Below are 24,669 nucleotides of genomic sequence, written 5' to 3'. Positions count from 1 at the left end.
CTTGCTATTAACAAACAAAATCCATATTGGACAAGGAAGCTTCAGCAGGCCCCAAGAGGTCCTCTGCCTCTTCACAAAGGACATGCCAAAGCTCAGGGCCAAAACCTTCCAAGAGACCCCAGCACAACATGGGGAATGAAGGTGCTGGGCTTCCTTTTAGGATTCCTGCGTGGTGGCGCACGTCTGTTTGTGTCTCGGTACCCAGCAGTAATGCAAGGGAGAAAGCAGCAGGCCTCTACAGGGTGAAACTTAATTTGGGTCAATCACAGAGAGCATTTTTCCCAGAGGGTGCCCTTGTCCCTTGTGGGTGCACTGACTCCTGGCTACACCGCTAGTTTCTGGTCCTCACTGATCAACACACTCTTTGTGTCAGCCATTCAGCTAGTTCTCATTTTATCTCACTGTCTGCTCAGCCAGCCCATACATCAAGAGCTTCACTTGAGGATCTCATGGGAGTCTTTGTCAATAGCCTGAGAGAAATCAACAGACAATATGCTCTGATCTTCCCTCATCTGCCAAGCCAGTCATTTCTTTATAGAGGGTTATCACTTTATTTAAGCATGCATTTCCCTTTGTGATCCATGCTGACATAAAGTGATTTGCTACACAGTGATCTACCCTTGTGCTAAAAGCAGTCTCACCCTTGCCCAGTGCCCACCCCACTACTGCTAATGCCAACCTGCCTGTAAGCTCTTTTGATGAAATTCATTTGGCTGTCACCTCTTCAAGAGATTTAATGGGAAAGGCTCAACTTCTCTGTCTCTCTGCTATCCTGAGAGCACAGAGTGGTTTCAGAAAAACACCCAAAGCCATATGTGCACAGGTCTTGCTGAGAGCTAGCCTGGCCAGCCAAAAGCCAGAGCCACGGCCTTCAGCACCTCCCTCTTCACCCAAGCAGTCTGTGCCAGGAACTTTGCTCCAGGTCTGGCTTTGACTTGCAGAACTAAGACAACATTGCCAAAGTCTGCTTCCACACTGGGAACACAGCCAGCAACATGCAGTACCAAACAGGAAACAAGAAACACCAGCAACCATTTGTTCTGTCTTTATTTAGAGGGAAGAAGGAGGCCAGCATTTTACCTTGAGAGCTGTCTTGGCTACTTAAGCCCCACGATGCCTCACCAGTTCTGCAGGGCTTTGGTCCCTCTAACCTATATGTGGCAGGTATACCCGCCCTGACAAAAGCCCTGGCAAAGAACTGACAAAAGCCTAGGAAAGCTTCCCACCACAGACAAGAGCCCGATAGAGCTTCCTGCATGCACAGCTCTTGTCCCACCCACATGGTGGTGGTCCGTGAGTGCAGGGGTGAGGAAGTTGGGTCCTGAGCCCATGGGGGCCTATATGACCATGTCTAACCACAGCTCAGACTCGACCAGGGTATAAAAGGAGCCGCACCAGAGGGCACGTAGTTTTGGTCCTCCTCAGAGCAGCAGGTCGGCAGTCAGGGACTCTCCCCTTGGGTCAGGACGCCATTCGGGGGAACTCCTCAAGGATGAGAGCCCTCCCATTTCATGTGAGTGAGTGCGCATTTTGGATCATTGGCCATCAAGTTTAAGATTCAGCAGCATAGTGATGAATTCATGTAACATTCCAAATCTTTAGTTCATGTTGGTGGAGTTTTAATTGAGTTTGAATAAATTTTGTTCAGCTTCAATGTATCGGTTCTGTGACATTATGGCTGTACGTAGAATTACCCCGTGCAGCCCCTGACTATGGCAAAGCTAGCATGCCTTGGGAAGTGTCTGGGATAAGGGGATAAAGGGGATAAAGACAGGAAAGGGGATAAAAGGCTGCCACGTGCCCACATCACAGATCAAGAGGGAATGAGGTTGTCCCAGCAGAGGTCATGGCAGGGAGTGTGTGGGGTGTGTGTTTCCTTTCTTGTTCTCTCGTTAAAAATCAAATTCTATCTCACATGGGGTGGAGAGCAATGGAGCATTTTGCATCTAAGGTCTTAAGCTTTTAACCATGCAGAACAAAAATAATGCTCTGGAAAAGTTGGGAATCACTGGAGAGAGCAAGGCTAATGGCCCCTGCTCCAGGCTTCACGGGATGCCTATGAAAGTTTGTTTTCAATGGGGCACGTCAGACCCAGCAGCATGGGCCAAAGGCTGCCATCCTATGTCCCCTTCCCTGGCTGTCACCAAGCCTCTGGCCCAGCCCTGCTGCCCCTTGGTCTCCAGGCATCCCCTGACGTGCAGTCCAATCCCACCAGACTCTACTGAGACACGGGTGCTGCAGCAGTACCAGGTTAAGGGAGATTCGTTGTCACCCTGTGTGCAAGGGAGGGCACTTCTTGGAAGACCCTGGGGATGACTGCTGGGACACTGTCCTCCACCAGGATGCAATGAAAGGGACACAGACTAGGTTACAACATGCTTTGAAAAAGGGGAACAGAAAATTTCTGGGCATCCAGGTTCATGCTACCCAGCTGGGACCTGCGGGTGTCCCATATGGGGATATAGGGCAGCCCAGGGACACGCTGCTGCCCTGATGAGACAGCCTGCTCAGCAGCCGCTTTTCATCATCTATTGCTCCTTTCATTCAGTATAGGCTGGTTCTCCCTTAACCGTATCTTACAGACCCCAAATCCCCCACCTAGAGCAAAACCGTTCCCAGTGAGGAATGACAGACACACTTCTGACGTTCTGCAAGCCATTCTCCAGGCTTAGGGCTGACCCTAGGGCTGTGCTAGGAGTCCCACCACACACCTGGCCACCAAGTATCAGAGCATGCCGTCTCCACCCAAGCCAAGCACTGAGACTGCTAAAGACACGAGCTGCCATGTTCATATGATCACACACCCAGCATCCTCTACCAGGTCCTTGCTGAAAGTGTGACAGCTGACCCACACTGTGGTGGGAAGGGGTGTCAGACACAGAAAGGGATGCTGTTGAGAGACTGAGACCTGGTAGTGCAGAGACAGTCAGGGGAGGTATTACACAGCATTCTCCCAGCGGTATTGTGCAGTGCTTGCCAGCCAAACCCAGGCTGCTCAGGCCTGAACAGCAACAGCAGGAGGAGGCAACGTCAGCCCAGTTGCAAAATCCATGCCACACCCAAGCCACCACAGGTCTGTCCCTTCCCTGGGATGGAGACCACTGCGATACTAAAGCACCTGTTGCTCTTCCTTCATGCCTTTGAGGTGAAGATCCTGACAGCAACATCTCCTATGACCCTTTTCCCCTGTGCTCTCCCAGCAACACTCAGCCTGGCGAATACCTTATGGCAAGTAATTTTACATTATTCTGCATTTACACAAAAATAGAGCAATTCTATATTTATAGATACTTATAGCCGGTTCCGTGCTAGAGGAGTTGTTGAGCAAGGCCAGGAGCTGTGGACAGTCCAGGCTCCCAAGTAGCTGGCTGATTCTCAGTCAGCATTTCAAACATAAAAAATTAAAGGCATTCATCTCCATCTGGTTTCTTAAATAGATAAGGGGGGAATGAATAAACAGTATGTACAGAGGGGCAGTGTCAGGGCCTAAGCGCCCTCTGCCCCAGCCTCACGCTGCCACTCGGGTCAGTGAGGCCGGCTGCTGGACTCTGAGGGCTGCCGCTGGCGGGGAGGAGTGTAGCCATTCAGGTAGCCGTTGCTCTGGCGTTTGCTGAGTCCTCCATTAAGAATGTCCTGGATGTGCTGCACAATGAGGTTTATGGCCACTGTGAACAAAAAGGAGGAAAAGACACGAGGGAGAGATTGCATTAAGATCACTGCAAATAAACTAGAACCAGCCCAGAGATTATGACCCTGATGTCTCCCTTGCTCCCATCCCCTCCTATTCCACGGTAAGGAGCTGCAAACCTGCCAGGAGGAGCTACCCGCTGGGACTTCATCCCTCTGCTCCAGCTAAGCCCAGCACTCAAGCCAGCAACTGGCTGTCCCAGTTGTACATCTTGCCTTGGGAGAAGCACATTTATTTCCCTTCATGTGGGATAAACCAGGAGTTTGCATAGAGGCACTGCATGTAGATGGGCACCCATGCTTGATCAGAGGAGCACAAACTTCCAGCCAAGAAGGAGCAAAGGGAGAGGCTCATCTCTGGGAGTGCATGTGTGGGAACAGCACTCTCTTGGGTGACAGTAATTTAAGTCACCTTTGTGGAAGGCTTCACTGCAACAGCACAGCCCAAAGCTGGCAGCTAGGACATAACAGCAGGCTCTGGGTCCACTCACCTTCATTATCTGCTCCTCTGGGAATGATCACGTCAGCATACTTCTTGGTCTGGGAGGAAAGAGAGCACTGTGTTATGGCAAAAGTGGAGACCCGCCAGGCTGCAGCATTGTCCCTGCTTCCTGGGGCAGGTCCTTCCCCATCCCTTGCCAAACCCAAACCCCTTGGGAGGTATGTCATTGCTGATAACACATTTTGGATGCTTTTTTTTTTTTGTTTGCTTTTCACTCTGTGTTTCAAGGGCCATGCTTTGTGCCTTGACTCCATTTTCAGGAGCTCATACAGGCTGCAGTAAGAGGCAGTAGGAGTCACCTTAACAAACCTGAAATAAAAAAGCCTCACAATCACAAGACTCCAGCAGTTGATGCTTTTGGGAACAACCTCTCTGCTGAATCCAGCCAGACTTAGTGCAAGAGTTGGCATGCCTGAGCACAGCCATGTGGTCTGCTTGGGATGGGGGAAGAATGTTCTACCAGCATCACTTGCAAAAAAGGTCTGATTCAGGACGCCAGTTCTGACCTATCTTCACCTGTAGGTGCCAGTCTCAGTTTCCTCCCCTATTTGTGTCAGCTTTTACAGCTGACCAGTTCCTGACAACCAAGCTCTACCACCAGTAAAGAAGCCAATTCCATGGATGAAGGGTTCCATCTGATACCTTCATATCAAAAATCATCAGCAGATGCTGGACCATTTCAGTGCTGGACCACCTGGCCCAGGGCTGGGTTAGGAGCCATAAGAGAGCAACAGTGGGGGTTGAGCCTGCTTAACATCCGCATGCAATTGCTCAGCCCCTGAGTGCACCACCAGGTTAGAAGCAGGAAGAGGCCACTGCAAAGCTGGTGCGTAGGGACAAAGCAGTTGTTTTCTACCCTGCTTGTTTCACATCCCATCCTCCTACAGACTCTTCAACAGAAGAGACTGATGCAGCATCCACTGCTTTGCAAAGCTGCAGATTTACCTGGCTGGGGACTTGCAAGGAAGGGAGCCACCTAACTGGACCTGCCTTTCAGGAAAAGCTTTTCTGGGATTACCAGGATTTGGAAGTTGGTCCCCAGAGCCACAATTGAGCAAGACAGAGAAAAGAGTGCTGCTGAGGGGCAAGGAAAAGATCTTGTAACAAGCACAGAGCAAATCAGCCCCTCTTACAGGAAAGGGCGGAGCTGGCCACCTAGACAGGCACAGAGATGCTCCTGAGGCTGACGACCTAGGTTCCATTCTTGCCTGTAGTGCTGGCCAGCAGTTCTCAGGCTGCAGGACCCTGTTCCTTCTTATTCTGCCTCCAGAATAAGACGAAAATCCTCATATAACTACCACATCTGCTTCAAAAGCCTTGAGAACCAAGGCACAGGCTCCTCTGCATGAGAGCCAAGAGAGGTGTGCAATGGCTAGTCCTGCAAATGTGCTGTTTCACCTGCAAGTTCTGCACGAGTGCAGTGGTGTCCCACATGCAAAGTCCCTGTCTGCCAGGGAGCCTTGCCTCAGTTTTCATTTGCCAAGTAGCTTCCTTTCTCCAGGCAGACCTTGCAACGCTAACCCAGAGCAAGGTCTGTGCGTTCTATACCTTGGCCTCTCAACAGCCAGGAAATGCAACCTGCAAGGCCACATCCTGCAGCACAGAGCACAGGAAGAAGTTCCCTTGCTCTCCCAAGCATCCAGCCAGCAAGAAGCCAGAAAGACTCCAGGGTGAAAAGGGCAGGCAGGACAGTCCAAAACAGGAGGCAGACACAGCAGACACTGCCTGTGGCAGGAATCTCCTCTGGCTAGATGCAGCCAAGGATCTTCCCTCCTGACTAGCATCTGCTGGGCTGCCTGGTGTTTGTTTATTGGATCCTGTGCAGGGAGGGGTTTATTTTGCCATACAGGCATCCCCACAGGGAAGTGTGAGCTTACTGGGAAGGCAGCGTCTGTATAAATAGTCCCCATCTTGCTTTGTCTCAGCCAGCACTAGCACCCCTATTTTTGCCAGTGCCTGCAGGGAGGGATGAAAGTGAGACAGGCTGACCTGAGCTCTGGGACACAAAATGCTCCTGTCTGAAGAGCTGGCCGCAGTATAAGGCATTTCTGGCAGACTCCTGTGGGTGTCACTCCCCTTACTTACTGGCAAACAGAACTCTTCAAAGGCAGGCTTGACGAAGGTGATGTACTGAGATAAGATCTGCTCCAGGTCCCTGCCTCTCTCACTGATATCTCGTAGCACTGCAGGGAAGATGTAAGGCATAGTCAGGAGCTGAGACATGAATTACTCCATCCCCCTTTCCTTTGACCAGCCACCCACGTATTCTGCAAGAGGTCTTTGTTCCTGGAAGCCACTGCCCACATGTTCAAGCACACCTCACTCCTGCTATACACTTTCAGGCTTTCCTGGGAGCCAAGAGCTGGCTGACCTAAGGGCTTTTCTTGCCCTCCCTCTCTTCTTAGCTCTGCAAGCACACTTCAGCTGTAACCAGTGCTACCCCAGTCTTGATTATTCCCAGCCTCACAGTCCCTGCAACCCTCCTATCACTCCTTTGACCAAAAGGCATTTAGGGCCATTTCACCAAGGTCAATCTGGTACAGAGGCACCCAAAGAATAAAAAAGCAGTGGAGTTCACCTGTACACATATTAAGGCACAGTTTAACTCAGGTGTGCATAGTAAAACTCACCCACCTACCCAGCTCTGCCAGGCTCCTTGTGCTGCTCCCAGCTGAGTAGGATGGGAAGCCAAAGCAGGCTCCCACAGCAAGAGGCTAGGGGTGATGCTTGGAGGAAGCCAGGAGAGTAAGCCGGCCTCCTGCTTGTTCTGCCATTTGGGACTTACACCCTGCTTGCATAAGGTATTTGGGCCATTTCCATCCCCAGTCTGAAGCCACTTCAATATGAACAAGCAACCCAGTTCAGCAGGAATTCAGTCCATGGGTAAGAGCCAAAACTGCTGTGCTGTGGCAAAGCAGATGGCTCTTGGCTCCCCCCAGGGGGCTGGCTTCTCCCCAGCACGCCTGGCACTGGGTTTGGAGTGAACCTTTTCCACATGCCAAGGCAGAGCCAAGCCACAGCACTACTAGCCTGTGTGGCTTGCTCAGCAGCCATTGCCCATGTGCTTGCAGAGCCAGGACAGTGCTGGTTTGGCACCATTCCTGTGGGTCTGTTTGTCCCCAGCCAGCAGCTTTGCAGTGTGCTCTTTTGCAGCCCCTAGCGGGGGAGGTGACGGAGGAAAGAAAAGACTGGGAGCAGGATGTATGCCAGCTCCAGGAATGGCTCAGCTCAGCCCAGGCTGCTCTAGACAGCTCCTTGCCTTCTCCAGAGAGTGGGAACAAGCCCCAGCTCAAACAATACAGAAAAACAGGCAAATAAACCAGAAAGACTTTTGTTTCCCAGGTCCCACACCCTGTTTGCTGGCTGCTCTGAGGCAGGGAAGGAGCACAGTGAGGGCATATTTACAGCACACCCAGTCTGGCATGGCATGCTTGAGGTCTGTGAAATGCATAAGGGTGAGTGTCCACCTTGCAGGGACTGGTCTTGACAGGCAAAGCTCTCCTGCCTGCTCCCAGGCAGACCACAGCAGGGCAAATCACCCTCACAACACAAACACAAGTCAAGCACCTATTGTCTTGTACCTGACCCAAAGCAACAGGTCCCAGCGACCCAGGCTAAGACCACCCATCCTGTCTGGAAGTATCACCCTCTACTTGCAGGGCAAGCAAATGTCCCAAGGACAGATTGGCACCATGTAGAACCAGCAGGCAGACATCTCTCAAATCAGGTCCAAAACATGTACAATGATTTGTCTTTGTTTTACAGAAGCTGATTGAGGACAGAGCAGTGAAGGGACCTCCGCCAGAATCAGCTTTGAATGGCTCAGCCTGTTTGAGGCACTCGACAGACCTAGCCCCTTATCCTTTGGTAGCAGTGTTTTGCCTGGGAGAGGTGCAGAGATGGGGACAGTGCAAGTTACAGGTACAGAATCACAGCACTACTGATTAACCAAGCTGTCAGCTACATTTGCAGGAACCTCATCTGCTGCTGCCTACTTGAAAAGCCCATTGCTGCAACTCTTCAGGACTTCCAAGACATCAAGATGACTCAGGGCCATGTCACAACACAAGATCCTGACTTTTGCTACAAACTGCCTCCAGTTTGTGAGGGACACAATTATAGCTTCAGCACCTCACAGGCAGGTTCTCCTTTCTCTAAAATGTTAGGGAGATAAATAGATTTACCGCTGCAATGGTCCTACCAACTGCTAACAGCAAGCCAGGTCAATTCCCTACCAGAAGGCCAATGAGTTGCCCTAACTGGGAGATAGCAGCAAGTCAACGAGGCTAGCTGCCGATTTGCAAGGCTTTAGCAATTGGTGGTGGGTGAGAGAAATACCTAATAGCCTGGGCCCAGGCAGACCCTCTCCAACAGCTGCAGCACAACTGGGTTTACCTCTGTATTGTGGTCAACAGCTGGATAGTCTCAGTTCTCAGATCTTAGATGGGATCTCAACCAGTTTTCACGCCCTGAGCTCATCCTTCTGTACCAAGTCCAAAGTGACTGAACCATGCACTCCAGACTGTAGCTGTGATGCACATGGTCATGTTCCACTGCAAATGCACATGCAACACCTTTCCTTTAGACAGCTGATCCAGGTCACTGCCAAAATTGTTGTAACTTGAGATTTGAGTTGTATGTTACAGGAATTGCTATAGCAGGGTGGTCTTGTTGCTAGCCAGGCTGGGAGCAAGGGAAAGAGTTCATTGCAATATTAAACCCTATAACCTGGCCAAAAGGGAGGAGAGGTGAAGATTGTAATGAACAGACCTTTAAATCATTGTAACACATAATTTAAGTTGCATGTTATAGGAATTACTATAGCAGGAGGCACCTGAATCAATGGAGGACAAGCCTTACAAGAAGCAGTGCAAGTGCAGCAGTGACCTGACCTGAGCTGACTTTGGTGCCCAGTAACTCCATGCAACACACCACCTCTCTTGTCCCAAGTGATCACTGTAACAGATGGAGCCCAAAGTCATGGACTAAATGAACTCAATGGACATTTGCAGCTATTTTATAAGGGCGGTCCATAAACAAAGGGAATTATATCTGTGCATTATATTAAAGGATGGGAAGAGGTTGGTGGGCAATCAGAATGCATTGGATAATGTAGGACCTGAGCATGACATAAATGGTATGAAATAAGGGGTGGAGAATGTGCTGGCTTTGGCTGGGATAGAGTTAAGTTTCTTCAGAGTAGCTAGTATGAGGCTATATTTTGGATTTGTGCTGAAAGCAGACTTGATAACACAAGGATATTTTTGTTATTGCTGAGCAGTGCTTACACAGAGTCAAGGCCTTTTCTGCTTCTCACACCACCCCATCAGTGAGTAGGCTGGGGGTGCACAAGAAGCTGGGAGGAGGCACAGCCAAGACATCTGATCCCAACTTACCCAAGGGATACTCCATACCATATGACATCACGTTCACTCAGCATACAAAGCTAGGGAAAAAGGAAGAAGCCAGGGAGGGCGGGGGGGAAAGGATGACAGATGACAGGACGTGGCATTCAGAATTATGGCATTCGTCTTCCCAAGTAACCCAAGTGTGAAGGAGCACTCCTTTCCTGAGGATGGCTGAACACCTGCCTGCCGATGGGAAGTAGTGAGTGAATTCCCTGGTTTGCTTTGCTCGCACACGCAGCTGTTTACTTATCAAATTGTCTTTATCTCAGCCCATGAGTTTTCTCACTGTTACTCTTCCAGTTTTCTTCCCTGTCCTGCTGGGAAGGCAGAGATAGCAAGTGGCTGCATGATGCTTAGTTGCCGGCTGGAGTTAAACCAGAGCATTGTGCTACCCTGTGGCTGCATGTGAACCCAAGTTCTTGTTCTTCTACAGCACAGTCTGCTTAAGGGATAAGGCTCACACTGCAGGATCTTGCAAATGTCTGTCTCCTAACACATCTCCCTGCAATGACTATGCTGTCAGCTCCCTGGACGAGTCATGCAAGAACACTGGGCAGGGTCAAGAAGGATGTGTAAAAAGGACCTTCTAATCAGCACTGATTACATTCAGCAGCAGGCTGTGTATCTGTCTTGCAGACAAGGGCAGGCAGGAGGAGGCAGAGGGAGCAAGAAGGTGGCTGGTCTCTTCTCTCAAGTAGCAAGTGACAGGACAAGAAGAAGCAGCCTCAAGCTGTGCCAGGGGAGGTTTAGACTGGATATTAGGAAAAAAGTCTTCACTGAAAGGGTAGTCAGCCATAGGAACAGGCTGTCCAGGGGGCAATGGTGGAATCACCATCCCTGGAAGTGTTCAAAACGTGTACCTGAGGCCATTAGTGACATGGTTTAGTGGTGGTCTTGCCAGTCCTGGGGTAAAAGTTAGACTTTATGATCTTAAAAGTCTTTTCCAACCTAGTTGATTCTATAATTCTAAGACTAGTTCTGTGGCAGAGTGGAACAGTCCCAAGCACACAAGCAGTTCCAGGCTAACACACTGAGACATGCTCCTCTCATCACAGCATAGAGGTCTGGACCGGACCTCTCCTAAGTCATCTGCATCCCCAGACACCCTATGGAGGCTGTCAGAGCCAGGCAGGGGCAGGGATAGTTCAGAGAAAACCAAATTCTGCCCCAAGAATCCCCAAATGCTTTCTTTGTCATCTAGGGAGACTCAGATGGCTACATCAGTGAGCCCACTCATAACAGCTGCTTTGAAATGAACAGCATCTCAAGGCACACAGATCCTGCAGACCTGGAGTCCCTCCTATGTCGGCTGCAATCCATAGCCAAGCCAAGCTGGACATGGAGTGTCCTAGAGAGGGATATTCTGGTTTCTAGAGCTCTTTGCTCACAAAGCCATCATCCCAGTGCCTCCCACAGAGAGGCTCCATGCTGCACTGGTTGTGCTTGCACAGAGTAAAAAAATGAACAACCAGACTCCCTATTTGCATCATCATCTACAATGGATAACCTCACACCCAAATGCATCTTTGGAGCACATCCATATCCCAGGTCCTGAGCAGATCTATCAGGCACTGCCTTCTGACTGAACTGCTGAGATGCTCTGCCTTGCCCATTGCACTCCTCCCTGCTGGTACGTGCTGACTGTAGCTGCTATTCAGCCAGTGACACAGAGCTGGTGCCACAGGGCCATACAAGGACACAGCATGCTCAGTAGTCACACTGCTACACGCATCAAAGGAGGAATCCCTGGCAAGGCAGCAAAAACCCCACTGAATCCCAAGAGACATGGAGCAAGGTGTTCTCCACTGCCATAAGCTGCCCTATGTGATATTCTGCACTGGGGAGGAAAAGCTCCCTGGCTCCTTGCTAGGAGCAGCACAGCTTTGTGCCAATTCCAGATCTGCTCTGGTCACTGTAAACTGCCTGTACAACCAGCTGCCCAGATCAATTAAGTGACATTTCTGACCCTGCTCCACAAGGCATGTTTGGGCCTCACCTCTGCGGGAGAGCCGGGTGTCTGCATCCGTGTCCACAAAAAGCTTCATGCGGAACAGATCCCGCACCTCCTGGCTGTAGAAGGCGAGGATGCCTTCGAAGAGCACCACATCGGCAGGGTAGACAGTCACCGTCTCCTCTTTCCTAACAGGAGGAGGGAGAGTCAAAATATGCTGGTAGGGGGAAACAAGCCAAGAGAAGTGGGAGAAACAGCAGCGCTCCTAGGCACTGCTCCAACCCTGGGACATCACTGCTGTACCAGGGGGGTGACCAAGGAGAGGGCAGACCTACCCCACTGCAGTGAAGGGAGTCCAAGGCATACATACACTTCCCAGAAGGACAAACAGCAGAGCAGGAAGCAGACCAGCCCTTCTCCCCCTACCTTGGCCAGCTGCTGCTTGCAAGCGCTATGTGCCAAACCATAAAGCCCAGAAAGCCTACACATGGGGCTTGACCCATGGGAACCTGGAAGAGCCAGCTCTGCTCCTCTGGCAGCCAGGCAGCACTCCCCTGACACCACAGCACTTCTGTGTGAAATGGAACAGTCACACTGTCCACAGCCAATACAGGCATGCAAAACCAAGCTGAACACATGCAAGGGAAAAATTACAGGAGCAAATACTGTTGCTCTCCTCCTTTCCTGGCAGTGCCAGGCTGTTTGAGCATGGAATACTTGTTAAAGCTGCAAACACAGTTTGTGGGGAGAGAAACTGTTGGTGGAAGAAGAGGGACTACACCCCCAACTGTGTTGACACCTATATGTTGCTGGATGCCACTGCTTGGCTGCACAGCTTTCCAGACCCTCAGACTGCACCTGTATCTGCCCTGGATCCTCTAACCAAGAGGTCTAGAGAAGTTAGGTTTGAAACTTTGAGTTGGCACATTAGGTGCCTAACAGTGGGTGCAAGCAGAGGGGCAGGTGGTTTGGGCTTGCAGGACTGCGTGCTGTGCCACAGGGTGTTAGCAGCAGCACAGCAAGGCAGGAGCAGCTGTTGGACCTGGAGTGGGAGACAAAGTCATAGACAGGAATCTGGACCGTCTTCCCTTCCGTGATCTCTTTGAGTGTTTTCACAATCAGCTCGTTGTCAAAGGCATCTGAGGAGAGAGGAAACGTTACCTGAGGCAGCTTTGCAACCCCTCCCACCCACCAGACACTGAGCTTAGCCTAGCTAGAGCCATCAGGGCAGACAAACACGCAGACAAGGAAGAAAAGCCCTGCACATCCCCGTGGACATAGCAAGGCTGAGGTCTCCCAGAGACCCTTGGTATCCACTGTCTCTGCTTTGCACTAGCTTGGGATCTGGCCTGCAGAGATCAATACCGCCCTTGTGTGGTGGTGCGGCTGCCCAGGCTCAGGAAGGCATCTCCTCCAGGGCTCCAGCCCTCAGAGAGACTGGAGCAGTGTTTCAGCCTTGAGTCACTGGACAGACAGAGCTCTGTTTGCTCAGCGCTTGCTGTCTCTGGCCATTGTCCTATGGCGATGCAGGGACAGCAGCTCTGGAATTCCCCCACCAAGCCCAGAGATGGTTCAAAGAGCCCCTGTTGTAGTAACAGCGCACAGCCCCCTCAGTGGAGGGGTTTGCAGAGCAGCTGCACAAGACTGTTCCCTCCCTGAAGGAGGGACACAGAGCTCCTGGCTCCAGGGGGCTGTGCCAGACCCGATCTCCCTGGTCCCAACCCAGCTGCATCAGAAAGGTTTTCAAACTGACGGATGTTTTTGCAGGGAGAAGATGAGCATCTCAAGGAGTTTTGAGGGTTCACAACCTGCTCTTTCTCATCCCAAACCCTCCATCCCACAGGCAGTTTCCTTCCTAGGAGAGACAGAGGTTGTACCGTAGGGAACACATGTGGTCCCCAGCCACCTTGCCAGGGGTGAACTCTCCACAACAGCTCAACTAAGTCTCCCACTCATGCCCCATGTGGAGACAGGGTTCCAGTGTCCATGCAAGACTCTTTGCTGGTGAACCAAGGGGTCCCGCTCCAGCCCTCGCCCCCCACTGCATGTCAGAGCCACAGTGCTGTTCTCCATTCATTCACCTGGGTGGTCAAAATTGAACTGGCCTTTGAGTGCTTTGGATTTCTGCTCTGAGGTGAGGACTCGGTAGAAGCTGTCTTGGCTCACGATCACCACCTGCTTCTGGCGGTAGTCCACTTCGTTCTGGCCCAGCAGCTGGACAATCTTGGAGCATACTGAGGACTGGAAAAAGAACAGCAAAGGAGGCAAGTCAGTGGCAAGTGGTGTCTGAGCCATGCAGGGAGGATGTCCCCAGGTAACAGCCATTTCTGGGTGCATGAGACACTGCTTGCTGGACCTCCAGCTGAGTCTGTGTTCCCCTCAAAAGCACAGCCCAAAGCCACTCAGGGAAAGTGCTCCAGAGGCATCAACATGGGGTCCTTCGGTGTCAAAGCAGCACTCGGTTTGCTCCCTGCCTCCCTCTCCTTCATCCCTATGGCCTGCCCACAGTTCTTACTCTGGGCACAGGGGTGTTAACTGCACCACTAACTAGCAGAAGCAAACCAGTCAGCTACTGCTTGGGTTCTGCCACACCCCCAGGGGCCCCATGGCCAGCTTCAGCCTGGCCAGCAGCTCCCCAGGGAGCGGAGCTGCATGTGGTACCAGGGCTGAGCCTCCTCCCCGGGAGGCAGCCTCAGTGTCTTGATTCCTCCAGTGCTGGTCCAGGCCAGAAATCCCACCACAGCATGGGCAAGGAGGGAAAGAGTCCTCAGAGAGGGAAAGCAAGATTGTTTCCAGATGCTGAACAAAGCTCAGGGTGAAAAGACACCAGAAAGACAGCCATGGAACTATATCAGGGATCTCTGCCACAGCTGCCAGGGCTGGGAGGAGCAGTCTCACGCATATCCTGGTGCCTCTTGGCACAAGACGACTAAGGGCACTGCAGAGCCACGTGGCTCTGGCTGCCGGTGCAACGTCCCCAGGAGCACTGCTGGCACAGGGACTGGCACCTCTCGTATCACATGGAGCAGGCTGGGTGCCGGTGAGGTGGCATCAACACTCTGCTGGCACTTGCAGCAGGCACAAGCTGAAGGTCACGCTGGACCCCACCACTGCAAGAGGAATAAGAGCAGAGCTTGTGGGACAAATCCAAAAGCCTGCTTCGTCCCTTCTCCTTAGTCATACAAGTCCTTGGCCACTGTGCAACACGGGGGTGTTGACTGCATCACTAACTGGCAGCCAGCACGCCTGTCCTGGCCAGCGAGGCTTGCCTGCGTGAGCCCTGTGTGTCAGCCCCACTCCTGCCCCACAGTATCCACTGTTTGGGGAGAAGCGGGTGCTCCTGGTGCCAAACTGAACTGCTTCACCTCATGGAATTTTACTTGCTGCAGATGCCCAGTTGAGAAGCTCCTGGTCTCGATCACCACAAACGCTCTCTGCTGAGCCCTCTGATACGCAAAGAGAAGTTTGCTTGCCCCAGCCTGTTAGTGTCTCCTTCCGTGCTCCCACTTCCCTGCTGGCTTAGCACTCTGCTTTGTACCTGGCTGACAACCTCCAGATTGACAACCTTCAGCAGAGCTGAAGACAGCGGTGGTGAGAGGGAACAGGGAGAAGAATGCACGCCTGGCATAGGAGGTCACCCCAGCAAGCAGAGGGCAAGGCTGTTTGCCTGAGAAGCTGGAATATTTAACAGCATTCCTCTCCCTAGAGACTGTCTCTTCCCCTCCAGGCCAAGCTGGCCTGACTTGGCTGTGACCACTGTGCTGTGAGTCAGCCCCAGCCTGGCTGGAGAGCCTCCACACACAGCACTGCTGCAGAGTGAACTGGCTCAGGCTGCCCAGCAGCAGTCCTTGTGGCGCTGGCCACAAATTTAGTCAGGGACGGGGTCTCCTGAGCATCCCACCTTCTTTTCCTGCCTCTCCGGCAACTTGCGGCTGGCAAGTTATGCTTCCTGAGCCACGTCAGGAAGCCCTGCCCTACAGCAAGCTGCTACCACCCAGAACAAAGCACTGCAAGTCAGTGCCAATCACTCGCCCTTCAGCATGCACAGACACAAAGCCAGAGCCCATTCTCCATTTCCTCTGTTTTCTCACTCTCCACATCCTTCTCCAGCCTGCGTTAGCCCTATTGCTTATCCAGCTGTATCCCATAGGTTTTGCAAAAACAGGGAACAGGGAGTGCACAGTGCATCCCCTCCACTTTTCCTTCCTGCTCTGTCCTACATGCACTGCTGCCTTCGGATGCTGCCTGTGCAGCAGGGTGATGCAGTGCAGCAGGGTTCAGCCTTGGCCACAGTCACTGACGCCAAATTTCCCATAGCCATTGTAATAAACCACCTCCCAGCACAAGCACCCAGACAGATCCCCAGCCTGTGTATCAGCAGGCTCCATACGTATCTGTAGCAGAAATCACCTTCCCCAGCCCAGAAGAAGCAAGGCCCCTTTACTTTGGATCAGTGAAAAGCAATACACCAGTTGCACACTCACTCTCCCCTTGGACTTTAGCATAAAGATGGAAAATAAAATCATTGGAGGGCATCAGACAGTTCCTGACAGTCTTTCTTCTGCCTTATGCACACTCATCTCTGGTCTACTGATCTTGGAAAGAGGTGGCAGAGGGAGGGGAAGGAGTTAAGTCCCCATCAGCTCTGAAAAATCACCCTCCTCTTTCTTACCCCACAACTTAACACACCTAGTGATGAGAAAAATGCAAGGAGAAAGTAGCCCCCAGCTGCTGGAGACAGGAGTACATCCTCCCACTGGGGGCCAGGACAAGGACTGGAGCATGTCCTGGCTGCATTTACCATTCAGTGTTCTGTGGTGGCAAGTGACTCCTGCAAAAGCATCCAGGCAGATGCTATGGACCCTTCCCTTTTCTCTGGTGGTCTTTGGCGACCTATCAGAAGCAGTGGAGAAAGATGATCATAAGGACATCCTGCTCTCAGGACTGAGCTCAGGTTCATTGTGCTGTGTTTTCCAGCCAGGCAAGGATGTCACCTCTGGGCTCTGGGAAGAAGCATATGTCACCCTGCTCCCACAGCAGGTGTGGCCCAGGGCACTAAGTGCAGCAGGGCATAGGAACAGCAGGAGACATGGCATGTTCCTCCAACCCAAGGGCTGTGTTCAGCTTGCCTTAGTGGGGCAGCAAACTTCAGCAAGATCTATATGAAGAAGGTAATTTTTCCTTTCCTCACAATCATTTGTGATGGAAACAAGAATGGCTCATGGGGGGCATTCCTTGATGCAAGTCTGGATACCTACCACACCTGGACAGGCATTTTTTCCCCTTGGCTGATAAACGCCCCATGTTAAGGGGGAAATAAAAGCAGAAACATGGAGATTACAAATTCTCCTACACAATGGGAACAAAACTTTCCAGTCTTAGGAAGTGTCCTTCCAAATGAATAATGTGTGTCCCCTGCTTAATCCTTCTCCCAAACCAGTAATGCATACATACATATGCTCAATGTTTATCAGAAGTGTGAAAAATCCACTAATAACTGGAAATGAGCAGTTATGCTCTGGGGAGGCCTTACGATGTCCTGAAAGACCAAGACATGACTGTGAAGTAACGTGCCAGGGTACAACCAGCCTCGCTCAGCTCCTTCCCCAGATCTACACTGTGCACACCTCGCCATGACCCAAAGTGAACACCAGTGGTGATGCAGCTGCAGCGCACTCCCAGCAACAGGATGCTTTCTTAAGCAAAAGCCTTCCCCTCCTCCAGGGCTTGTTTAAATCTAAATATAGACAGAACACAAGAACCCCAAAGCCTCCATGTTTGCCAAGTGGACCTTCCCCATGTTAGCCACATAAAACCAGTGCAGGACTTCCCAAGCATGCAGGCAGGCAGCCCTGGCCACTCTGCCATCATTCATTACTTTCCACACGCTGCACTGAGGAGAAACTCAGCTCCAGGTTTAAGCCAACTGGCTGCAACCCACTGAGCTGCACTTCCCCAGGCTGCACTTGAGCTGCTCCCTGGGAAAACTGCAAACCAACCCACACCACACACAGACGGTTGATAGGGAGGTATCTACACAGCGCAAGAAGCAAGTTCAGAGATGTTATTCCTGAGCAGAAGCAGCTCCAGCTCCTCTTGTAAGACTCTCTGAACCCAGCACACAAATAACTAGTGTTGAAGGAAGAAGTACAGCTTTATTCTGCTTGGAAGACACAGAGGGCGCCTGGGGAAGAACTCCAGCATACTTTCCCAGAAGGAGAGAAGTGGTGCACAGGGGAAGAAACTCTACAGATGGTTATTTGGAGCCCTACCCCTGACATTTACTTCAAATATATTAATTACATTACATATTTAATTCACATTTACTCAGAGCCTATAGCTGGCTGCTCAGATATTCTTCAGGAGTTGACTAATTTCCCATGCAGACTATCCCACAGTCCCTCTTGGGTAGCTGTTATCAACCACAGAGTTAGGACTTCAGATGGGTATTAGAGAGAAAGCTGATGGACAATGCTATAGGCAACCACCACAGGAAGGTTCCAGGCAGGACACAGCTGATGCTTGCAGCCCCATGTTTGCTGCAGCAGATAGGGCAGTATTGGTATTTCTGCCCCTGCTGGTAAGGCCTGTCCTGGGCTAGGAGGCATCTGTATGCCTCATGCATGTGAATACACTAAAACCTACTTGTTCAAAGCAGTCCATCTATCCCCAGGGAGCCTGGCACTGCAGAGGGATGTCTGCACCTAGTTGCTTGCTAGGGTCCCAGTACAGCAGCAGGGAGGACCCCCTATCCTCCCTATGCCATATAAAGTGATTCCAGCCCTAAAGGAATACTGAAGCTACCAGTGCCCCCAGAAGCAGGTAAAGGGAGAAGAGCTGTGCCAGAAGAAAGACCTACCAGGAGAGGCATGTGCTGTGCTCCAGTGTGGAAGGAAGAGAGGCATTGCTGCAAGCTGCTCACCTTGAGCCAAGATGCTGCTCACCACAAGGACAGTCCTCTCCAACAGGGCAATGCCCTTGGCCCACAGTAAATGCTACAGCCAAGAGCAAGGATAGACTGCAGCAGTTACATCCCACCTGTCATCAGGGAGAGAAGCTCCGAGGTTGTCTCAAGGGACGCTACTGCTGTAACCCGCTTTCCTTTAGGATGTGCATGTCAGCAGGCTTGGCAGGGGCTATCATCGTCTTTGTACTCACGTAGAATCACAGAATAGTTAGGGTTGGAAAGGACTTCAAGATCATCTAGTTCCAACCCCCCTGCCATGGGCAGGGACACCTCACACTAAACCATCCCACCCAAGGCTCTGTCCAACCTGGCCTTGAACACTGCCAGGGATGGAGCATTCACAACTTCCCTGGGCAACCCATTCCAGTGCCTCACCACCCTTACAGTAAAGAATTTCTTCCTTATACCCAATCTAAACTTCCCCTGTTTAAGTTTGAACCCATTACCCCTTGTCCTATTATTACAGTCCCTAATGAAGAGTCCCTCCACAGCATACTTATAGCCCTCCTTCAGGTACTGGAAGGTTGCTATGAGGTCTCCATACAGCCTTCTCTTCTCCCAGTTGAGATGCCCTCATCACATGCTTGTGGCTAAGAGTCTCCAGTTTGGGGATCTGACAGGATTTTCCCTAAGATCACAAGAGGGGCCACTGGGATTACTTGTTACATTTCTCTGAGGTCCCCTATAGTACAGTTCCCTTTCCAGGCATCCCAGGGGACTTTCACTCAATTGGGTCCCTGAAATCAGGAGCCATGGTAGTGCTGCCCTTCTCTCCAGTTCATCTCTTGCAGCACAGTAGTTATGGATTTTGGTCTCTTCTTGTAAGGTTATGTTAATTATAGACTATTAGGAGGTGCTTGGTGGACTGGGGTGATACAAAAAGTAGATACCAAATTGGGAAGGGTCACAGAGCATCTATTAAATGTCTCCTTGCAACTGTAGAGAGCTGGTTCATGACCCACACAATCCTTTCGAGTCCTAATGGAGCACATCCGCATGGCAGCAGTGGGACTGGAAACTTGCTATTCTTGTACCAAAAGCCTGGGCCTCCACCCAGAGCTTTCCCAGGCAGGTTCACCAATCTTGCCTTTCCCTTTGTGAGCCACAGGCCAGCCAGTCTAGGACTGGGATAGCCAGGTTTCTGTTCACTCACCCTGGGATACTGGGCATGTGATCAGCACTCCTGGGCTGGGGCATAAACAGGCATAACAGGCATACAAACACTGAGGATCTGAACACAGATTATGCACAGGGAAATAAAACAAAACACCCTAATACAACCCCTCCCAATCCACTGGGTTTAGGTACAGGTATTTTTCTAGAGCCTCCACTGCAAACTCCAAAGCCTTGAGCAGGCCAAGTCCACGGGACTATGGTAAGCAGTTGCTCCATAACAAACTTACACATACTCATTCGGTAACAGGAAAGGGCTGACCCATCAAATGTCCCGTGTATAAATCTGATCAAGGGCTGGCACAAAATAATGTTCTACTAGAAAGTTTGACGAGTCTCTAGCACACATTGACACCAGTGTTTAACAAGTCAGACCTTGTGATGCGGGGCTCCTGCCAGCCACAAAACAAACGTCACCAGGAAATGGTGCTGAACTGACACAGGACTGCTGCAATCCCAGCTAGTCCCCCTCCCATGGGTCCCCCTGGGTCACTGCAGGGTCTCCCTTAGGCTTCTTTGCCTGGCATCCAGGTGGTGACAATGCGGCACGGGACCCCAGGCTTCTGTGGGGGACTTCAGCCCTTGCTAGTAAAAGGGAGCGAGCTCTGTCATGCAAGAAGCCCCATGTGGAGAGGGAACTGCCTCATGCTGTATGTAGCACAGCTGGAGCTACTGCTTCCCTTGGGACCAACACTCTGGCTGTTCCACCCTGGCTGGGTGATATCAGCCTTCTAACTCACTCATCTAGGCAGCCAGCTCAGACTCAGACAGCATTTTAGGTGTTTCAAGCAAAATCACCTAACAGCTTAACAGTGAAGAATACACCTGGCTGAACACATGCTGCAATTCTGATGTTCTGCAGTCTGAAAACTTTCAGGCTGCATGTTCCAACAGGCATTTCCAACTTCATGCTCTAACGCAAGATCCAAATGATGCAGCCACTGGGCCACAGTGGCACCAATATTCAGCCCTCACTAGTTTGAGGGCTGGGTAGCCAACAAAAGCATTTGCAAATCTGTCTTTTTTTACAGACTCCTGTTGGAAAGTAGCAATTGGCACCCTGCTTTGCAGCACGTGGGGACAAGCCATTAATGCGTTAGCCCAAGTTTGAAGAGCTCTCCCCACCTCTGCAACCACTCCATCACTATATGTTTCCACTGCCACTCCAGCACTGCCAGCACAGCTGCAAGGTCCCAGGAGCCAAGCTGAAGTGAGGACACGTGAAGAACCTAAGAAGGTATCCCAACTCTTTGCAGCACATCTCAGTTTGCTGTCTTCTCCTCCAGCCCACAGCGTGGCTGCCTGCCTTGCATGCTGCAGTCTTTGGTAGTCAGGAATCTCTTGTGGGAGGAAGGGAAGAAGGTGTTAGCACAAAGACCACGGGTATAAAAAGGAAACAAGAACTTTAGCAGAGCACTTGAAAGCATGCAGGATGAAAGAAAATGCTACAATCAACCTTGGGAATCCCTCTAAGGAAATGAGGCAGTTGCAGTTCTCTCCAACTTTGGCACAGGAGGGGGTCTTAATGCTATGTCATCTCCTCCACATCAGGAGACTGCAGCAAGCTTTGCCTGAGCTGCACAGTGCTTGTATTTCAGGGGACAGTGGGAGAAATGCTGCCTCCCAGAAGGTCTTGTGAAGAGCCTGTTCCAGCTGAGCAGACACAAAACAGCCACCATGCAGCTGAGACTCCCCTCACAGAGGCTGCAGCACCACAGCCTTCCCAGGACCTCCGTGGCTCCCCAGTTTTGCTCCCAATACAGTCCAGCTTCCTTCTAAGGGCCAAAAAAACCAGGACAGCACTTAGGCTTCTACCTCCTATTTGAGTACCAAAAGTTGCTCAAGCCTCTTTTGCTCACCCGGGAACAGCAGTCAGCCTTTGGATTTGAGTTCTCACCAATTTGCCTTTAAGAAATACCAGCCAAACACTTCCCCCAGCTTTTCAGTGAATGCTGGCCACTTTGGATGCCAGCTTCCCCAGAGCACCACACGACACAAGTTGTGGCAAGATACAAACAGGATCCCTTCCTTCCACAGCCTGACTGTGCTGGTACATTGAGAGGGATGGGGGAGGACTATGGAGCCTCTTCCCCACCTTAGATTCAAAAGCAGCAGTGGGAGGTGCTGGGGGGACCATGGAAGGCAAATGCCCTCTGTTATGCTCTGTCTGGTGTGCTGCCAAAGGGGTGTGTTATGATAACAACCCTCAGTTGGTGTGAAGGTGAGTCGGATGGCGTTGCCACTTTTCTAGTGGAAAGGTGCCTGCTTTCCTTCCCTCTAGGAGCATTTTGTTCGCACGCAGAGCCAGCATACTGGCATGGCAGCCCTGGGCTAGATTTTAGCTGCAGAGAAGCCCTTAGCTGAGCAAATCACACCAGCCCCACCATTGCTTTCCCAGAGTGTGCTGTGCACCCGGCATCACTCAGCACATGGCACTGTCACTAGCCAGTGGTGGAACAACCCCAGTGCACCCTTGCCTTGCAGCTGCATCAAGTGTGAATTTGAGGGTCTCTGTGCACAAGCCCCATGTTCTTTTTTCCTTTTCAATTTTTTTCTTCCCAGCTATTTCTTTCTGTCTTTTTTCCCCACAAATTTTGTACTGATCTGCTGGATCCCCTTCAACTGGCAGCACTGCACAGAGATTTTAGCAGGCATCAGTCCCTGGAGGGGGGGACGCAACTCTAGGCTGAGAGACAGGAAAAGCCAGTTACTACATCACCCTTACTAGAAAGAACCATTTGCCTATTTATTTTTTTTTTTAACTAAGGCAGCCTGCTGCTACTAAGTATTTGCACTTTGAAGTTGAAAATAACTGTGACACATTGTACTGTAATCACTGCTTTTACCTTGTGGGCCAGAGACACAGCGCTCAGAGACATAACAGTTCAGCAGCGCCAGACACGATGTTATTGGGACAGCTACAGAGAGGCAGACCCACGCATCAGAGAACAGACAAACCCAGCATGTTTGAAATCACCAGGAGCTGTAGCGCAGAAACAATCCAGCTTTGGTTCCCGGTGGAGGAGATTGCATCCTCTCACCATCCCTCCCCTGTTATATCTGGATTTTTCTCCCTTGCAGTAGAGCAACAGCAGTCCAAGAATCAACTGGGTACTGAGAGATGGATCCCTAAAACACTGTTATTATGGACTGAGGTACAGTTGTTGGGTTATGCCATCCTTCAAGAGAAAAAGGGCCCCCCCTCCAAATACAACTCAACCCACAGATATAAAGGCTGTCTTCCTCCTGTGACAGCTCACATTCAGTTTCCTTAGCAAGAAACATTGCAAAGGTATTGCTGCTTCCAAATTTATTCATGCTCTCTGAAATACCTCTTAAAAACGCAGGTAGAATGTCTGTGCTGCCCTGCACAGGGGCTCATTAGCTGTGGGTCTGGTTTTACTGCTCTCTAAATAAGGCGGGGGAAATCCTATCAGGACAGAAAGCAACCTACCTCAAGTTAAACAAATAAAGAAAATGCGCTGTGTGAAATAACAGAAAAAAGAAATTAAAAAAAATAACAACCAAAAAGGAAATAAAAGCCGTGACGCTGCCGGAGGTGCCCAGCGCTGCAGTTTGGGTGCAGCAACCCTCCAGAGAAAGTCCGCATCAGCTCGGCCGAAGCGGCTCGCCCCGGCCCCACCGCCCCGCTCCCACCTGCCACGGCCAAGGACCATCCCCTCCCGGGCGCAGCCCGGAGGTCGTTCTGCCGCTGTGAGTCAGCATTTACTGCGGATTTCCCACTCCTGCTACCCCGAAATTAGCTAGAAAACGGCACCCCCATGCTCCACCGACACCACTGAAAAATAGATTGACTGCATGGCATCCAACGGGCCCTGCGGGTCAGCCGCGGGGCGAGTGGCCCTCGGGCACGCTTCGAGTGAAGGGGTGACAGAGGGGCGCTGGTTAAAGCCACAGACGGGGGGATTCTGCTGGCGAGGGGGGCACCTCCATCCCGGCCGGGCCGGGGCCGCGCACTTCCCGTGCAGCCCCCAGCCCTGCCCGCCGAACTCCGGCAGCCCCCGGGAGCAGGGTCCCCGGCCGGGAGGGGTGGGGGGGGGGGGGGGCGGTCAAGGTTTGTATCAACACCACCACCCCCAACCTCCCCTCCACGTGTAGCCGGGACTACCGCACTGCCACCCGGCCAGAGGCCTCGGCGGCCCTGTTCTCTCCGCCGGCTCGTCCTTCCCCAGGCCGCACCGTGCACCGCCGGAGCGGCGAGCCCTCCCGGTCCTGCCGCATCCCCCGGCACGGCACGGCCCGGCCCGGCCCGGCAGGTCCCGAGACAGCGCACGTGGCGGAGCGGCCGCTCGGACCCGCCGCGCTGCCATGTGGCCGCCGCGCCCGGCGGAGGGAGGCTGCCCGGCGGGGATCCCTCTCCTTCCCCCCGGGGCTCCCCGGAGCCCGCCGCGAAGCCCCGCACCTTGCCGCTGGCTGTGCCACCGCTGACCCCAATGAGAAAGGGCTCGCCGCCGCTGGGCTGCCCGTGCTCCTCCAGCCTCTGCTCGCTGTCCCCCGCCATCCTCCCCTGCTAGTAGCAGCAGCGCCACCACCTCCTCCACCTTCGCTCCCCGTGCGGGGCTGGATTTATCTGATGAGTCAAGGGCCTTCCTCCCCGCCTGGTTCACATCCCTGCGCTGCGGCGCCCTGCCAGGTGCCTGCCGCAGCTGCACATGCTCCGGCCCAGCCTGCTGGCGGTCGGTACGACACGACACAATACAGCACAGTTCGGTGGCCACATGGCCCCACACCTCGCCGCCGCCCTCCTCCGCTCGGGGACAAAGGCGGTGCGGTCGCCTGATGCGCTGGCTCTCGTTCCCTCTCCCTGCTGGCTTGGTTTGCCCCTCCACCCGATGAGTCTTGCTGCCCACTCACCATCAGCCTCCAGTGAGCACTGGGACCACACCAAAGTGGTCCGTAGCAGCATGCCCATTGTATGTCCCCCCTCTGGCTTCTCCCACCCCCCGTGGGCCCTGGTCCT

General features: G+C 52.1%; 1 protein-coding gene across 1 annotated transcript; it reads right to left on the bottom strand.

Moving 5' to 3' along the window:
- Positions 1-1,029: 1,029 nt before the first annotated feature.
- UCK2 (uridine-cytidine kinase 2) lies at positions 1,030-24,371 on the bottom strand. The gene is made up of 7 exons (XM_065674009.1): positions 24,112-24,371; positions 13,630-13,789; positions 12,591-12,687; positions 11,594-11,736; positions 6,275-6,372; positions 4,179-4,227; positions 1,030-3,665 (listed from the first exon to the last, which is right to left on the bottom strand). The coding sequence occupies exons 1-7, from the start codon at positions 24,208-24,210 to the stop codon at positions 3,526-3,528; spliced, it is 786 nt and encodes a 261-aa protein (XP_065530081.1). The 5' UTR covers positions 24,211-24,371; the 3' UTR covers positions 1,030-3,525.
- Positions 24,372-24,669: the final 298 nt, after the last annotated feature.

This window comes from Lathamus discolor, chromosome 3 (genome assembly GCF_037157495.1).
Source record: "Lathamus discolor isolate bLatDis1 chromosome 3, bLatDis1.hap1, whole genome shotgun sequence".
NCBI lineage: Eukaryota > Metazoa > Chordata > Aves > Psittaciformes > Psittacidae > Lathamus > Lathamus discolor.
The sequence above is the reverse complement of the archived record's forward strand: the minus strand, read 5'-3'. Positions and strand labels throughout refer to the sequence as shown.

What these genes read in the sequence shown, in the direction of transcription:
- UCK2 (XM_065674009.1), bottom strand. Translation starts at nt 24,210, where the DNA reads ATGGCGGGGGACAGCGAGCAGAGGCTGGAGGAGCACGGGCAGCCCAGC. An exon ending in GTGGCACAGCCAGCGGCAAG is followed by an intron (nt 13,790 to 24,111) that starts GTGCGGGGCTTC and finishes TTCTTTTTCCAG; the next exon opens with TCCTCAGTATGCTCCAAGAT. An exon ending in CAGAGGAGCAGATAATGAAG is followed by an intron (nt 3,666 to 4,178) that starts GTGAGTGGACCC and finishes TTTTGTTCACAG; the next exon opens with TGGCCATAAACCTCATTGTG.